At 36.1% G+C, this 19346-nt stretch overlaps 1 protein-coding gene and 3 pseudogenes across 1 annotated transcript; all 4 read right to left on the reverse strand.

The window, feature by feature from the left end:
* Positions 1-996: 996 nt before the first annotated feature.
* Positions 997-2161, reverse strand: LOC137728208 (non-functional pseudokinase ZED1-like). The gene is made up of 2 exons (XM_068467064.1): positions 2139-2161; positions 997-2053 (listed from the first exon to the last, which is right to left on the reverse strand). The coding sequence occupies exons 1-2, from the start codon at positions 2159-2161 to the stop codon at positions 997-999; spliced, it is 1080 nt and encodes a 359-aa protein (XP_068323165.1).
* Positions 2162-4923: 2762 nt separating this feature from the next.
* Positions 4924-5911, reverse strand: LOC137728209 (non-functional pseudokinase ZED1-like; annotated as a pseudogene).
* A 1139-nt stretch (positions 5912-7050) lies between these two features.
* LOC137728212 (serine/threonine-protein kinase ZRK1-like) lies at positions 7051-14243 on the reverse strand (annotated as a pseudogene).
* Positions 14244-16743: 2500 nt separating this feature from the next.
* LOC137728213 (non-functional pseudokinase ZRK2-like) lies at positions 16744-17739 on the reverse strand (annotated as a pseudogene).
* Between the last annotated feature and the right edge of the window lie 1607 nt (positions 17740-19346).

Raw genomic sequence — 19346 nt, forward strand, 5'->3', positions numbered from 1 at the left:
GAGTGGTCTAGGTAGTACTCATTCACCCATAATTGTGTTACATTCGCGTTGTATGTATCTTGTGCTTCACCATATATGAAGGATTTATAGTATACATGATCGAGACATAGAGAGCATATTTGTATAATTGCATTTGAGAGAATTTTGTATAATTATATGGAAGAAATGGAGAAGGTTCTTGCTACCCTTGCCGCAACTTCCTTTTCTTGGAGCTCTAGTCCTCCTTTTGTAGTCACTTTGACCTTCTTGAGCAACGGGTTTGATATGTGCACACAATCAGGTGCTGATGTGGCAACTAGTCTTATTTCATTGATGATGTGGACAATGTTGAAATGTCTTCTTTTACGTGGAGACGTCCATGTAAGTCCGGTGAGGCATATAGTGTAAACAAGCTTTGCGGATACAATGAATTCCAAACTATATTTTACACTGTAAAACACTTAAAACTGGAGAAGATAATTTTGTACGTAGAGAATGAAGAAGGAAAATAATGTTTTTGGTTAGTTATTTTCTGCAGATATTTTCCCCCTTATATAATATAGTGTAAGTTATGCTACTTAGTATTATAGCCTAGTAGTATTTCTCTTCACTTGTAAGTGAGAGGTCTTAAGTTCGATTCTCGCCAAAGACAAATTTGAACCATATTAGTGCTAGCTCATTGTGAGGCTAAGCCCATCTAATTCCTCTTAGTGTAAATACTATCGTTTGTTTAAAAAAAATTGACAATTTAAATTAGGTGACTTTTTGAATTAAATGAGACTATAGTATTTTACAGTTTCCAAGTTCATTGCTATATATGCAATGTAAAAGTTCAATATAAATTCAAAGAGACTTGATCTTTGAAATTTGTTACAAATTAATAGAAAAATGAATATAGTAGTAACAAATTAAAAATAACAACACCAATATTTGTTACGGAAGGGACTGATCGGCTTCCAAACACAAACACGCTGTTGAACCGATATCAGTACTTCTGATAACAGATATGAATTAAAGCTAGCTAGGAAAAGTTGACTCGTCAATTCGAATGAGTTCTCTTGCTACATCGGTCATATATGGCCTTCTTTCAATTTCGTATTGAGTGCATGACAATGCCAGTTGTAGGAAATCATGCAACTGCTGCAGTACTTGCTCATCTCCCCCTACCTCCTCTAATATTTTCGGGCCCAAAATTGTTTCAAACTCGTCAGCATACGATTCCACATACTCAAAAATTGAATTATAACCTTCTTCCCGGTTTACAAAGGAGCGAGCATTTTTTCCGGTGAATAATACAAGTAAAATCACACCAAAGCTGTAGACATCCGATTTTTCTGAGATGCGGCTAGAACAGAGGTAGACAGGATCAATGTATGGTAATATTCCATGCACGGGAACATCTTCAACATCCAATTGATTAGGAGGAATGGTTATGGAGTGAGAGAAGTGTGAGAGTTTGGGAGTATAGTCGTCGTCCAAGAAAATGCAGTGGGGTGTCAGATCCCTATAAATTATGGGCCTTGGTAGAGCGGTATGGAGATATGTAACTGCACTAGCAATCTGCTTGGCAATACGCAATCTAGTATTCCATGGTAATAGAAGTTGACGGCCTTTATCTCCTGTTAAGCTTCCATCATGGTGGAGAACTCCCTTTGATGCATATTCATGCACCAGAGCTGGTATAGGAAGCTCTAAGCAGCACCCCAATAGTTTTAAAACATTCTCATGGGTGCTCATCTGTACTGAAATGGCAATGTCACGAATAGCCGCAGACCTAATTTCATCCACATTGAGCCAACTGGAAGACCTAATCATGTACTTTGTAATGAAAATTGATCGGCCATCTAGAAATCCCCTGAACATTTCGACTTCGTCCCATGGATCACTTTTTACAAAGCGAGATGGATGGAAGTTGTCGGTTGCTCTCATGAGCTCACCAGCAGAGTAACAGTGAATAGAGTTAGATTCTCTATCACAAGAGGCAATGAGTTCCTCTAATAATTTTCTCAGGTTCTTATAGTATGATGACTCAATATCTCTTTCCTTCCTTCTCAAGCAAGGCAGCTTTGAGATCCTGGTACAAAAAATAGTTAACGAATTAAAATGCGAATTCAGGTTCGAAATTAAAGCTCTATAGGAGAATGAAAATTATAACTTACAATTGCAGCAGTTTTGAAGGCATTGTTTTATCTCAACTGATGCTTGTATACCACCAAAGGCCTCTTAGGATTGGAATTGGATTGCACCAAGTAAACAGTAATCGATCAATTTCACAAACGAATCCACTGCAGATGGTCTGTGCAAGCAAAGCAGAAGTTGTAGCTACTCCAATGATCAGTGTTGAATTTTATTATGCTTATTAAGGTCCTCGGTGGTATCGAATGCTAAGCCCTGTGAAGAATAACATGCAGTGGTATCTGCCGGCCAAGGAAAACTACATGAAACTAGTAATTTTGTTTTTTCGTCACCAGACAGAGAAAAAGACAAAAAAATTGTCAATTACACACAAATAAAAAGAAAGGAGCTGGAAAGTAACACATATCGGCAGAACCCCATGATGTAATTTTCAAGAAGAAGCAGTGGTCATTGGAAGTTTCATCGAACTTTCAAAAATAGAAAACATCTACAAAGTTTTATTACGAATCTTCATTTACAGAAGGAGGACGATCATAGGGCAGTTGATGAAAAAGTTGAGGTTTCATCATAAAATTAATTGGCAATATGAGGTGTAGCCCAAATATTTATAAGCACATGCAAATTCCCTCTTTTCTCGATGCGAGATTCGCTCTTAGCACGTCTCCTCACATGTGTGGCGAATTTTCAAGTCTAAAACGAAGACAACATAACTGGTGACACATCCCAACACGAATATCCACTGGGACACCGAAATCGAGGGACGCAGGCCTACACTTGGAATGACACGCCCTGATCTCAGTCGGGAGCCCAAAGCGGACAATATCGTGCTACGGTGGTGGAGTGGGCCCGGGAAGTGGTCCGCCCCGGGCCGGGATGTGACATGGAATGTAACGAAGTCATAATATGGAAATGATGTGTAAAAGTACAAATAAATTACTGTAAGAGTATGAGTAGAGTGCGCATTGAGTGTGATGAACCTTAAATAAATGCATGACTAGAAATTAGAGAATCTAAATATCTAAAGCGAAAGTATGTAATGTAACACATCTAAAATACAATGTAACACATCTAAAATACAATGTAACACATCCAAAGATGTTAATCACAAAATTATTAAGAATAATCCCTACACTGGTGAGCGAATCCTATGTCGTCACGCCTCCACATCAAGAGTTTTAAAGCCTACTAAATCTTGGAGGGGCACAAAAAAAAAAAAAAAAAAAAAAAAAAAAAAAAAAAAAAAAAAGAAGTGTGAGTGGGAAAAAAAATAAAGATTTCAAAAATTATTTATCTATTTCGAACATACTAACCCCTTGTTGTAAAAACCTGTATATTAATCAAAATCGTACCACATCGTAAGTTAGAAAAACCAAGGCAATAATGTAAAAGCCAGTATTTCAAAAATACAAATAAATTGCGTAAATCCTAATATAAAGTCATTATGAAGAAACCAGAGGTTAAAAATCACGAATTCCAAATATCTTGTTGTAAACCGTAATAAATCTGAAATATCATAGGATCAATGAAAAGTTGATATCTTAAGTAGGTAAATCATAAATCATCAATAAACATATATGGTATGCTCATCAAATAATGCAGACACAAGAGCTCATGCAGTGAATTTTGATATGAACATGCTGAGTGTGTAAATCTACACTCTAGTACTGCATACACTTAAAGTTGGTGCTAAACACATCACATGCGAGTCCTATATGCATGTGCAACTAGTACAGGCTGGCACCTGTAACGGATCAAATGTGAGTATAACAGTGCAATGTGAACCTACACGTGAAGCTAGTCCTGATCTGGGACAGTACTATAGACACCATGCAAGCATATGTGATGAGAAAATAAATCATATGAAAATACGTCATGTCTAATCTCTCAAATCCCAATTGTCACAAATCTTATTATCGCATAAAGCATTGCATTTCTGAAAGTAAAGCATGACGGTAAAACGTTTCACAAGGAAGGTTCTCCAAGCTCATAAATTATACAATATCGTCATCACATAAAACACTTGTGCTTTCTAAAACAAGGTATTATATCAAGCATTTCATAAAACCAAGTTCGAAATCATATAAGTAAAATATGATTTAGAAAGCAAAGCCCACTCAGAGATACACCGTCTGATCATAAACACCTTGTCATGCACGCTCTTTGTATTACTCTATTCTAAAATTGGGGAGGGGGTGACTGTAGCATAGCTTCAGTGAATCTGAAATTGGGGGATTTCAATTTATTTACGGGATTGCCACTTCTTTTTCCAATTTTTTTTGGGCCTGGGGGTCTGGGTTAGGCCCTCCCGGCCATGTTTGTTTGTATTGTTTATTTGGGTTGTTAAATAGTGGGCCGTGTGAAAATGACTTCAATACCTATTTTTGCGATCCAAAGGCCGAAAAATATAAGTTCGATGGGCATTATTGTCATTTTAGGTTTGGGAGTGGGTGGGGTGGCTATCGATGGAATTGGAGGGAGTGTTACGGAGAGAAGAAGAGGAGGGATGAATCCATGGAATTCCGGGATTAGACTGGATTCGGCGAGGAAATTACAGAGAGAGAAAGAGCAAGGCAGGGATGGGGGCATTTGACGGATGATTACTCTACTTATGCTGGTTATCACTCGATTTTGCTACGTACACTCATTGTCTTTCCACTGTTGGTAGAGAGAACCAGAGAAACATGAAGGTCAGTGCAGCGGCAGCTACCGCGGCTGCTTCCAAGTCCGTCAAGAGCACGGAGTTGAAATGGGTAAGCAGCAGATGCAAAACCCAGATGGAAAAACCCATAAAACACCATATGATCTCCACTATCCCCTCTTAAACTTCCATGGTAGTACGATTTGGTCTTCACTAGCAACCTGTTTTGCGATATGCAATCTAATGTTCCATGGTAGTACGGTAGTACGATTTGATCTTCACTATCCCCTCTTAAACTTCCATCACCATTGAGAACTCCTTTCGCTGCATTTGCATGCACCATAACTGGTGCAGGGAGCTCTAAGCAGCAGCCCAAAAGTTTTAAAATATTCTCGTGGTTGCTCATCTGTATGGAAATGGCAATGTCACGAATAGCCCAAGACCTAGGTATATCCTCATGGATGCCGATGATGTACTTTGCGATGATAATTGATCGGCCATCTAGAAATCCCCTCAACATTTTGTAGTGTGATTCCTCTCGTACAATGCGAGTAGGATGGAAGCTGGTGGTTGCCCTCACGATGTCATCAGCAGAGTAACATTAAATAGGATGAGATGTTCTATCAGAAGAAGCAATGAGATCCTCTAATAATTTGCTTAGATTCTTCTAGTATGATGACTCTGTTCCTTCTTTCTCAAAAATGGCAGCTTTGAGAATCTGGTAAAAATATATATGCGTATGTAGCACACAAATAATTAGTGAAACTATACATCTTTCTTATTGGCCAAAAACAAAATAAAGGTTGAACGCAAAGACAGAGACTTTTTCTTTTCTTTTTCAGCTAGGAAAGAAAAAGACAATCAGTCACTTATAAGGAAAGAAAAAAAAGAAGAAGAAGGAACTGGAAAATTAGAATGTATAATCACACCTTTAATTCGAAGGAACTAGAAAGTGAGTTCCGTATACCATATTCTCCCCCTTCACACCCTTGGTTATTTTTAGCCTTTGGGCTAAATAAATCAAAGGGGAATTAAGGAAAATAAATAAATAAAGGTATGTAGAAGGAGAAAATGAGTGTGCCGAAATGAGTTCCGTTTGTTAAAAACCTACCATTCAATGCCAAACTACCTTTTCACCCCTTTTGAGGATCCAACCATGACAATCACATAAAAACTACTACATTGCATTACCACTATCCAGACTTTACTAGTTAGACTTCTCGATTTAGAGGAGTTCTTTAGCCACATCTATCTTATCTGGCATTCGTTCACTTTTATCTTGGGTGCAAAGCAATTCTAATGCTAGAAAATCGTGCAAGTGTTGTTGTACTTGTGCATCTCCCGTTATCTCCCCAAATATTTTAGGGTCCACAATTGTCTAAATCTACCCGATATCACTAGCATGTACTTTCACATATGCAACAATCGATTGGTATTCTCCTGCGTCATATTTATCTACGGCTTTTTGTCCCGTCAAGAATGCAAGTAAATGCACACCAAAGCTACAGATATGTGTCCATTCTACAACTAAGAAAAATTCTGCGGATAAAAGTTATAGAACTCACACTTCTACTCTTAATCTAACTCTTCTTCATTATTAATTTATCTGATTGGCCTATACATGCTGAATCTCACTAATTGATTTCCATGATATTGCTTATATAAATGAAATTCTGTAGGGTCTCTTATATTGGTTTCTCCTAAAATATTCGATACATTCCATTCTATTTCTTCTAGTTTCAACATCTTGGCCTTCTTGGCTTTGAGTACTGAAATACCTTTACTTTCAAATATATCTAGATTCTTATTCAAATCTAGTCTAGTTTCAAATATATCTAGCCTTCTTGGCTATTAACTTGTAATTTTCCTATAAGTTGTCCTTAGTTTCTATCATATCGTATCTTATAGATTTGACCGAAATATGAATATATTTGTAAAAGTCTTTGAATGGAAGCATAAATTATGGTTGACAATAGATTACTCTAGCATTTTCTGACATATCAATTTCATCATCTTGATTGTGGCTGCGTCTAGTTGTCTGTATCTTGCATCTAAAATGCTTATTAAAACCTTCACCCTTGATTGCGGTCTGGTTAAACTTTTGACTCCTACTACTATTGTTCCAAGATATAAAATTATATTTTCTATCTATTTTGCCCTAAGATTCTTTGCTTACTAAATTAATTCTACTGACATCCTTTTTGTCTACTACTCTTATTATCTGTTCTTGATAATGAACTAAACCATTGTCCCATTTTATCTAAATTTTTAGGGTTCAAGAGATGTGAAGTGTTATTTCAAAAAACTTCTGCTTCTCCTTCGGTATCTATTTCTTCTTCTGTTCTTACAAGTTCTTTCCATTTGTTATTGTTTTGAAAAGCACCTGTAAAATAATAACACTTAAGATTAAGGCCAAATGTCTCACACACCCACGATGAATGAAGGAGGAGGGTTGTCCGAAGAATCTCCGATGCCAAAGTTAGAATTCTGAAAAGAACGTAATAGGAGTTTGTGCACAGTAAATGGCTTAGCATTTTAGTGGGATAAGTGGTGTATTTATAGGAGGGTGGCTGACCCTTAGGCTTATTATATTACACCCCACAAATTGTTGAATAAGCCTCACATATTACACCTCATATTTGTTTTTTCAATTAGAAATTATCTTAATACACCTACTTATTTCTTAATAATACCCTTACACCCCACATTCTTAATATATACCTTGCATTTGTTATATGCACCTTATATTTTCTATGCACCTCACATTGCTTAAGTTTTATAACGCTTTTAATTTGGACAAGAAATGACGACTAAAATTTTGACAAAAGATGCAACCTGAGATTTAAAGCATATGTGAGTTGTTTTCAATTCCACCATTAAAACTCATATCGTCTATTTTTAATATTTGATGGTAATTTTATGTGTTTAATTCTTCATCTAATCCCTATGATCCCTAAAAGATGAATAGAAGCTTGAATATTTGAGGCTAAAACTTTAATTTTACTCAATTTAGCCTTTAAGTTATTTTATTTTCAGTCTTCAAATTTAGAGTAAATATTTAACATTCTACAGTGTAGTTTCAATTTCAATTTTCATGCAAGTTGTCATCTTCGAAACTTCATGCCAATAGAAACTCTACATGCATGTATTCCTGGTATCATGAACATAAGTCTATATCAATATATAATATTAGCATATACTTAGCGGGAACCAATTATTCTTGTTGCTCTTGACAATGACAAAAATATATATATCGATGTCGTATATATACTTACATCTTCACTGTGCATGCCAACTTTTAGGGCTTCAATTTGGGATTGTGAAGTTTCAAGATGAAAATTTTGGTACCCTTTAGTGAGAGTTTGTATACTGGATTTATTTTCTTTAGACCTTTGTTTGCAATTTGAATTACATGACCCAAAATCTGTTGTATTTCTTCAATTTTTAGCTTCGAGTTTAGAGAAAAATTGGGGATGTGATTAATAATCTTTTGTGTCCATTTATGTAATTTAATTATTTGATAATGTTCTAACAAAATACAATCCCAATAGAACAAAATGGACCATAGAAAAAAAAAAAAAAGTGAAATATTTACCATTCACTATTCATAGTTTTGGTCAAAGAACTCAAATTTCAGAGATAAAAAACAGAGAAGCTTGTATGCATCATTTATAAAGGTTACCTCCTTTTCGTTGAAAAACTGAAGTGTGATGTTAATTCTTCTTCTGCTTCCACCTCCTTATGGAACTTGACCCGCCAGTAACATTTGTACTTCAACTTACAATTAGCAACCAGTCAGTACCTTTGGCAAGCTCGTTGGGGCATGGCAACACTATGAATGGGAAGATTATTGCAACCCTAACAAACAAAGAAAAAGAAGGAGGCATTCAGTTGAGGATGTCAATGAGGGAAAGAAGAAGAAGAAGAAAAGAGCTAGTTGAGGAACAGAAGAATATTGGTGCTGTGTTCAGTTTGGAGGTATGTTCTTAAGAGTTTACAAACTGCCTATATGATTCTCTCACTTAAGTGTTTACAAACTGCTCTGGTTTATTCTAATTTGGTTGTAAATTAATGATTTTACTCAAGGTAATTGGGCATGTTGCAGACCCTACTGAATTCTGTAAATCTCTATCACCCTTAACTGTCACGGTGAAGCAACTGTTACTTCAACTATTAACCATTCTATGAGAGTGTATGCTACTGCCATCATTGCAGCAGTTTATAATCTAATCAAATTAGTAAGAAAAACATATGTTCTCATGCATGTAGAAACTCAGTGGAGAGAATACTACATTTGCAACACAATGAAAAGAGGCAAACACATGACAAATATACTCAAAAAAGAGCCCACCAATTTAATGAAGAATTCTCCAAAACTCAAAACTTTAAACGTACTTCTACAAAATCATGAAAAATTTAATAAAACCCAAATAATACGTAACAAAATTGAAGCATAACTTGACATGCAAAAGGTCAAAAGGTACCTAAAGTGATGAGCAATGGATTAACATACTTTTTTTTCTTCACCACTTTGTGAGTTGCTCTTTGCATAAACTATAGCAATTAAATTAAAAAAAAAACCATTACATTAAATTTATCTGAATATTTAATCACAGGTGCACCAGAAAATTATAAAACTCAAAATTAAAAAAACCCCAAGATGAATTTAAGCAAAACCCATATCAGATTCTAAGTGGGTTTATGAAAAATAGTATTAATCAGATATCAACATAGTAAATAAATAAATAAAATAAAATAAAATAAATTGAAATTTACCTACCTTTAAGTTTCAAGGTTTTTATTTAGAATCCAAGGAAACCCCAGATTAGATTCTAATAAGTGGGTTTATCAAAAATAATAATCTAATAAGAAATTAACACTGAAAGTAAATAAGAAACCGAAAAAAAATTTGAATTTTCTTACCTTTAGTTTATGGGTTTACACTGTGGAATCCAATTAAGAACTGAAGGATGAGATTGGTAATGGTTTTTGGTGTTTCTGGGTTCGTGGGTGGGGTTGGGGTTTTAAATCGTGATGTTAAGAGAGAGCGAGAGAAAGAATGATCAATGATGTTCACTAGAGAAGAAAAAAACAATAAAAATGGACGGACTGAGCCCGAGATAAATAGACGGTCCAGATTCAATTAGATTTACATTGGAGTAATATTGAAATTACACAATTAAGGCAGGGGCATTTTCGCACTGTTCTTATGAAGAGTAAACTAGTGTGTTTTCAGCTTTAGTATAGGTTCAATTTTCTTTTACCAACTGCTTTTATTGAGAGAGTCGGTCCTTTTAAGAATAATATGCAGTGGGACTGGCCAAAACACATTTACATGAAACTACTATTTTCTTGTTTCATTATCGGACAAAAAGAAAAGGACATATGGTCACTTACAAAGAAAGAAAAAGGAAGGAGATGGGAAATTAGTGTTGGATTTGTTGTGAGTTATTGCTTTGGAAGAGTCAAAGAAGTTGGCTCTGAGAGATGAAAGAAATGATTTTATGAACAATTAAGGGAAGAAATGGTTTTTCAAGACGTGTAAATGCTTTCTTTCATATATTTTTCTCCCACAATAAGTAGACGAATTGAGATATGAAAATAAGAATCCGGATCCTCTTTGTGAGGAATCCGTTAATCATGTTCATTCATCGTAAATCGTGTAGTCATAAATTATTTTAAATATTTTTATTTAAAATTAAACACAAACGGCACTTGACAAAAACTTACCGCACTATGTACGATTAACGAACATTGTGGAGCCAAAAATAATCAAGAAAAATATGGAGGCGACACGTAGATTCTTGGATGAAAAAGACAAAATTATCCTAAGCACACCGGAACTCCCACACTCAAGAAGTAGACAACAACGGCTCAATCAAGGTCAAAAGTTATCAAAATAGGTATTTATTCAAAACCTATTTGTTCAATCCTCATCAAATCCCCCCCATAAGGTATTTCGTATTTATTCTTTCAAAATATGATTAATTAGCCTAATTGATTACAATTACACCCAAAAATCATCATAAGTGGCCGGACCCCTTTTCTCCAAATAGGGGTCGGCCACACCCCTATAAATAGCCACCATTTCTCCCAAAAACCTAAGTTCAACTCTTTTGCAAAATTCTCCAATTTTCTCTAAACCCTTTCTCCCTCAAATTTTAACTTTGGCATCGGATGTTCTTTAGCCAAAACCCCCTACCCCCGCTCATTGTGGGCGCGTGAGGCTTTTGGCCTTGACCTAAGGTGTTAATTGTTTTGCTGGTGCATTTTTGTCCACGAAGAAGAAGGCGAAAATTTACAAGGAGCACAATGACATAGCTCTTGACCAAGGTAGGTAATTGAACTTATTCAGTAGGAACGAGCACAGTTGTTGATTTGGGTTGTTCTCACCCCCTTGAGTTAAGTTGGGGGATGAGGATGACGAGCTATCAGCACTAGAGGCATTTTCTTCTGCCATCTCTATCGATGATGAACAAACAAAGAAGTAAAAAAAAAAAAAAAAAAAAAAAAAAAAAAAAAAAAAAAAAAAAGGACATAGTCAAGACCCTATGGTTCATGCTCTGATACCATGTTGAGTTTTGGTTTCAAATCTTTGCTGTATTTCTTATTGTAAAGATTTCAAGAATGAAGGCCACTCTTATAGAGAGCCGAAAAGAAAGCTACAAGAATTGTAGGCTAACAACTACTATACATTCCCCTAAAGCTGCCCTAACAAGTGGACAAACCAAAACCTTAATTACAAGGAAAGAAGTTCCTATAAGCAAGAAAGAAAGGTTGACAAAGAGAGGTAAGGTGAATTGACAAGGTATGGGAAGACATGAGAGTAGGGTTAAAACCATCACCTTAGCACATGACTTAGCTAAAGTGACGATGACAACACATCCTTGAGATCTATTCAAATCGGTTTCAATAAAATGAAACTACTAGTTTAGTTTTTTCATTATTAGAGACAAAGAAAAAGACAAATAATCTGTCAACTACAAAGAAAGTAGAAAGTCATGAAAAATTAACATATTCTAACCCACCTCCCTATTCACAAATCTTCTGCTACATATCCGCAAAACCTTACAACTTACTTTTCATTGAAGAAGCAGATGTCATTGGGTGTTTCATCAAATTCTCAAATGAATTACAAGATCGCGAACACTTACAAAGTTTCAATAACAACCCTAAATAACATTGACTTTGCAATTGCATAGGAGGAACTGTTATAGAGAAAGAGAAGTTGCTATGTTTTAGGAACAAAGTCATGGTCCAAGAAAATACAGCTAGGTGTTAGATCTCTACGCATGATGTGCTTATGAAGGGTGGAATTGGAGATATGCAAATGCATTCACAAGCCACTTTGCAATACACAATTTAGTTCTCCATGGTAATAAGGATTGATCTTAATTTGTCATTGTCGAAGGAAAATACAACATCAAGATATTCTAAAGGGTAGTGAGCAACATGGAAATTGAACTTGCCTTGAAATCGTTCAGCACAAAGATATATACACTAATGCAAACTTGGTAGCTACAAGCTCACTATCTGTCTGCTAAATAAACAGATAAGGATTGACCTAGTTCTGCACAATGTTTTAGAATCACATGTCGACCGTGCAAAAAATCAACCTTCAAGAATGCCAGTGCTAAGAGTACTATATAATGTATGGAAATGTAATTTCCACAGGATATTCCTGATTAATGTATTTGATTTTTAACACGTTTTTCTCTTCTTCTTTTCTTATTTTTTTTCCTCATTAATTAGGTTACAATCAATGTTTGGATTGAGAAAGAAAAGGCAACACCAAAAACTCCTTACAAATAATGATCAAAACGGGAAAATGCAATTTATAAGTACACAAGAAATCCAAAGAGATCTAATCTGAACTATCATATCTGTTACAAATTAACAGAAAAATGAAAATGATAGCAACACATTACCAACACCATACAAGGGTTAGTGAGTTCAACATTTAAGACACTGATCAGCTTCCAACCACTAGTCATATCTTGTCAATTTGAACGAGTTCTCTAGCCACATCGGTCATATATGGCCTTCTTTCAATTTTGTCTTGAAGGCATGATAATGCCAGTTGTAGGAAATCTTGCAACTGCTACTGCACTTTCTCATCTCCCCTACATCCTTTTTTATTTTCACTACCCCCTAGACCTCTTTGATTGTTGAGAACTCCTTCCATCGCATACTCATGAAAAAGTGCTTGTACAGAAATCTCCAAGAAGCAGCCCAAGAGTTTCAAAACATTTTTATGGTTGCTCATCTGCATTGATATAATAATGTCTCGAATGGCCATGGACTTAGCTTCATCCCCTGCCCCCATGAACTTCTTAACAATGATTGATCGGTCGGGTAGAAAACCCCTGAACATTTTGTAACCCCATAAACATGTACAGAACTGGGAAATTGACGATTTTCAGTGGGTGAACAATCTTGTATAATGCAAGAAGGATCAAAGTTGTTGGTTACCCTCGTGAGCTTATTAGCAGATTAACAACGAATAGGATTCGATTTTCCATCACAAGAAGCAATGAGATCCTCCAATAAGATGCTTCCATTATCCAAGAATGATCTCTTTCTTTCCTCCTTTCTGAAACATGTAAGCAATGGGAAGAACCTGATTAATACACACCCACACCCGCATATGTATAATTAAAACACACACCAAGATATGACAAAACACCTTCCATATAACTTAAATAGCGCATTTTCCTTTCATTTGTTGCCTATGAACTTCACACGAAAGTCTAAAAGATTATGTATAAGCATTCTTATTTTTTCGAACCTGAAAAAAATAACATAAAAAATAGCGTGTTGGATTTCTTTCTCCTATAATCCTATTGTGGTACCAGATTACCCTTCACGTGCGTACCAGTTATTGTGTATGTGAGTTCACTATCTGCAACTGGTAAACACGTGAACTCACATACACAACAACTGATCTATGTTCTCCTGAAACCTAGAACGTACAATTGCAAGATTTTTTTTATTTTTTATTTTTTTAGTTTTGTGTAGCACCAAGGGCGCTTAGGATTGGATTAGATTGCACTAGGTAAACAGTACTTGAACGTGCAAGCAGAGCAGCAATTCTACTCCATTATTTTCGTTTTCTTCTGCTGATGCCTTTCATTTGAGAATATAATTATAGTTCTGAAATCATCATATATGCTAAAACCCGGTCCAGGTGGTCACTGTGGATGACCAGTGGGCGGACGATATTGCCCCTTTTTTTTTCCTCCGTTTCTCTTGCTATTTCCTCCTTTGAGCAGTCGACTGCTTGTTTTTCCCCTTCCGTCTGTGTGTCAATCATCTACCCAGTCTCTGTTTCGGCTATGTTCTCGGTTTTTCTCTTCATTTCCGCTGCTTTCTCACATATCTCTCTTCTATTGTTCTCGAACTTGCCGTTTCTGGCTCTCAATTTTTTGTGCCTCAAGGATTCTGGCTGGCTCCGCAGCGCAGCGGTTAAAGCATAGAAATCATCATTCATTAGGCCTGTCTTTCGACTGCATCATCTCAATTTTTGTCTCTGTCTCAGTTTTCGTCGGCTCACTGATTCACTGATTCCGGCTGCGTCTGCACAACACCTGAAGTCAATTTTTGGAAGCTTGGGTTCAATTTTGTTAGCCTTGGTTCTGCTCCTCGGTTTGCGGCTCAGAAGATCAAAATGTCCAGGTTCGAAACGGAAATGAACCTAAATATGGGAGGGTTTTGAGACTTTTAGACTCATTGGACCTCTCAAGGTTTGTGTGGGAAGGAATTTATGGAGTTATACGTATAGTAGTCAAATTGTTTTTTATGTTCTATTAAATTAAATTTAATGATTATACTTTATGCTCCTATGAGTTATTACTGTTATTTTTACTCTGAGTAGGATTTGTTGAATGACAAACTGCAAGGAGGTTTTCTTAAACGAGTATGATATGGTATGAAACCGAATGAAGCTTACGGTCTTCTTTTGTTCTCTTTTGTTAATTTCATGGTAAGTTTCTATAACACTCATTAGTTATGTCTTCGAGATTCTGATGGCTAGAAATGCTAATGTAATGAACTGTGGAATATTGTAATAGTTTATGGTCAACGTGTTCCCATATCTATTTGATAATTATATCCTTAAATCGTGTGGGAAGACTAGCAAGTAGCAATGATACTTTTTTTTAAGTTAGTTTCTCTTCTTACTGTAGACAAAACCATTTTGGATAACCACCTTGCATGTACATCCTTTCAAAGCCATCCATATGTCCATATTGGTAAGCATCATTTTCCTATTTTTCTTTTATTATATGTTTCATCAAATTGTAGTATTTGGACCAACAATTTGTTATTATAAAGGAATTAGCTTCATTTTTCACAACTTGATATTTTCAATTTGGTAGCTGTACCTTATGAAGTCATTTAAACACAGTCGACCATGTACACACATTTTTAAATTTCTTTATCAAGCCCCTTGGGACTTTGGCAAAATTTGGTGTTCCTTTCTTTTGGCTGATAGCATTAGGCTTAAGCATTATTACCTTTGGATTATATTTTATCCTGCTAGGCTTCAATATTATTTCTATTCGAGAAGTATGAGTATTTATTAGGCGTATCACCATAAGATCGTAACAACTCGCCAAATCAAAGTTCAAACAACTCGCCAAATCATGTCTTTGTCTACCACAAAGATAAAAAATAAGGCATGTCTAATCCATTTCTCAACATTCTTTGTTACCGTTTTCACAATATTTCTATTGTTTTTTATTTTCCATTCTTGGCCAATAAATTTTTCTAGCAACTTACTGTATGCAACTTCCCTTTTTTTTTATTCTCTACACCATGGATTCGTGTCAAATGATAAGGAAATTGTACAATTACACCTTTTGCTATAGTTTTTTAAATGTGTTACGACAATTTTACATCACTATTGATATTCTACGTCTCCACCTTGCAAAAATTACAAGGTACGCTGCCATTCCTTATGATCTACTTATCCATCATCTAGATAATCTTAACAAACATTATGTAATCCATGTTTAGCAAAAAAAATATGAACTTATATAAAAACACAAAACAATTATATATAAAAATGAACATAGACGAACTAGTTCATGCACAGTTTATGTTACTATTTCTTTCAATATTTCCACATTCGTTCATTTGATTGAAATATTGTTCTATAACAGGTTTAAAATTTGTTTTTCTAATACCTTATCACAAAATAATTCCACCTTGGACAAGTTACAAGGTATGCTGCAACTTGTGCTTTGATAAATTGCATTCAAATTGATATTGCTTAAGAATGCATTAAACATGTTGAATTCCATGTTCGCAGCAGCGCACGGGCACCATTGCTGGTTTATTGCTATATGATTTACAAGGTCAACTATGTCATCCAATCATCTTCCCTGCTTGAAATAAGATATATGCAGTGGGGCCGAGTAAGAAATTTACATGGAAAACCCCCATATTTTGAAAAAAAGATTATTAGTCAATACAATGAAAGGAGGAAGGGAGCAAGAAATTAAGAGGTTCACATACATGATATACGAAGGCGCACAAGTATCCACAACTACATATTGTTACAATCTCCTAAAAACCCACCTCCCAGTTCACAAATATTCGGCCACATATCTTTATAGAACGTGACACAGTGTACATATTTCGTTGAAGACCGGTGAGAGTAGTCGTATACATGTATCAAATATAAAAAAGAGATTGCGATTGCAAATGAGGGTTTGTTATAAAGAAAGAGAAGTTGCTAAGTTTTGGGAACAGAGTCAAAGAAAATACGGAAAATGAGGGTTTGGTACAGATATGTACGTATATTCATTAGCAAAGGAAAAATGCAACATTAAGAAATCGTACAAAGTGAGAGAAAAATGAAAATCGAACTTGCCTTGAAATCATTGAGCACAAAGATATACACATGAATGAGGACTAGGTAGCGACCATCTCTTTGCTAAACAACTAGAAATATGAAACTGTAAAGTATTGTTGAACCGATATATATCCTATTTAGACCTTCGAAGTAATATTGTTTCTTTGTTACACAGGATCGACTTCTCAATTCGGACAAGTTCTTTGGCTACATCAATCATGCATGGTCTTGCTTCCTTTCTGTCTTTGGTGCACAACAGTGCCAGTGCTAAGAAATCTTGCAATTGCTGATGTGCTTGCTCATCTGCCTAGACTTCCTCAAGAATGCAGGGATTCAAAATTGTCTTGTATTGACCATTGGAAGCATTTAATTTCACTTATTTAGGAACTGATGGGTCTTCTGCTGCTGCTTGATCCACATCCTGAATTTTTTGTCCCATCAAGAATACAATTAAAACCACACCAAAGCTATAAACATCAGTTTTTTCGGTGATGTAACTTACACATCATCTTCAACATGCAACTGCTAAGGAGGAATCGTGATCAATAGTGAAAAGTTGGAGAGTTTGGGAAAGTAGTCATCGTCCAAGAAAATGCATGTGGGCTTTAGATCCTTATGAATGATGGGTATGGGAGATGTAAGTGCATTTGCTTCTTTGCAATTAGCATTCTAGTTTTCCATGGTAATGATTCAATATCCCCTAAACCTCCATGGCGGTCGAGAACTCCTTTTGCTGCGTATTCAAGCACCAGAGCTGGTATAGAGAACTCTAAGCAGTAGCCCAAGAGTGTCAAAGCGTTCTTATGCATACTCTTCTGTATCGATATGATAATATCATAAATCGCCATGGACGTAACTTCAACCTCACTAGGCCAACGCACTTGGAAGTACTTCTTAATGAGAACTGAGCGGTCATCTAAGAAATCTCTGAACAGTAGGTAGGATAAATCCTCACTTAAAAGGCAAGAAGGATCAAAATTGTCGGTTGCCTTGACGAGCTCATCAGCAGAGTATGTGTGAATATGACTAGATTTTCCATCACACTGAAGCAATGACACGCCACAATCCCGATATCCCCAAATACTAGGATAAGCACGTGTTGACCGACATCTGAGGGTGACGAAGCCATTTTAACATGCATGCAAGTGGTATTGGTAAATGATAGTAAATAATTATGTAAATAAAAAGAAATACGCAAATGCGGAAACGTGTTCAGAGCATTCAACTAATCAAGAAAATGTGAAAAGAATTATTATACAAAGGTACGAACAAAGGAATGGGTCCTACAGTGAGAAGACATGAAGATTCCTATACGGAAGTGCCCTAACGTTGGGATTATATGCCTCGATTCTAACTCTTGAAGAGGGGCACAAAACAAAGGGTGATGGACCAAAGTTTATAATAATAATACTAATAATAAGAAAACCATTTTCTTTACGAACATACTAACCTCCTGTTTTGAAAACTCATATAGTACTACATAGTAGGTTTTCTAAAAACTCTGGCATGCCATGAAAAACATTCGTAAAGCATGTACGTATAAACCTGTGCTCAATAATGGTACTATAGTCACCTAAAGGAAAATCCGTAACACATTTGTAAATCACACCAATGATGTACTCAACTAAAGGTATCATAATCGTCCAAAGGCATAACCATCACCTGAAGGTAAAGTTGTACGACACTGAGTTCTGCTAGTGAAGAAATATGGTAGGTCCCATCACCTGAAGGTGAAGCTGTACGACTCTAGGTTATGCCAGAGAAGAAATATATACATGACATAACACACTGACACTGGTTTTGCCAATAAAGCTGGGAGTATGTCATAAATATCCTAAATTGTGTCCTATGGCCATAGACGTCTACATACTCGTGTTGTGTGTATGTGCTGTATGAATCCCCATTAGATAAGCACTGTAAATATATCTCAAAAACTCATATCAAATCACCAAAGATCAAAAGCTCAAATCCACATCTCATAAATCCAAAATAAATCATATCCGTACATCCATAGAATTTTATTTATGAAAATCCGATAATTCATAACCTTTTGTAAAACGTAAATTTGATAAGTCATAAATAATGCATAAAACGTACAATCATGAAATCATGCTTTTCATGAATACAAGCCTAAAAATTTTATAAAAATATGCAATTTAAGAAAGGGTCTAGTCATAAATATTCCGTGGTCGGGGAGCCGCTCAAACTAGAGAGGACGAGATCACATTCCACCGATGCACCTAAACACAAATAGAAACCATTTAATAAAACTCTACTAAAACAATAGAATTTGGGGAAACAGAGAGTGGATTATGATTCGGCACATCGAAAAACCTAAGGAGGGACCTCGGTTCCCCCATGCATCGCTACACGTTGCCATAGGGTGGCGGCTTGGGAGGCCAAACGCCATCGTATGCGCCGAGATGGGTCACCGGAAAAATTTTCGGCGCTGTCATGGACAACAACGAAGCACAGTACCTCCGGCGGAGGTGCGTGTGCTCCACGCACCGACCTTGAAATCAGGAAAACGGTTCTGGGTCGGGTAAGATTTGGGTTTTGGGTTGCTAGGTTGGGCCGGGTTATTAGATTGAGCCCAATTATTGGGTTGGGCCCAGTTTTGGGTTGCAAGTAGGGTTGACTCGGTTTTAGGTCGTGGGTCGGCTGGTTTCTGCAAAAAATGGCCGTGAATCTAAACAGAGTCCGATTAGCTCCATTTCACAATTATAAGTAGCATGC

The sequence above is a fragment of the Pyrus communis genome, chromosome 3 (genome assembly GCF_963583255.1).
Source record: "Pyrus communis chromosome 3, drPyrComm1.1, whole genome shotgun sequence".
Classification (NCBI taxonomy): Eukaryota; Viridiplantae; Streptophyta; class Magnoliopsida; order Rosales; family Rosaceae; genus Pyrus; species Pyrus communis.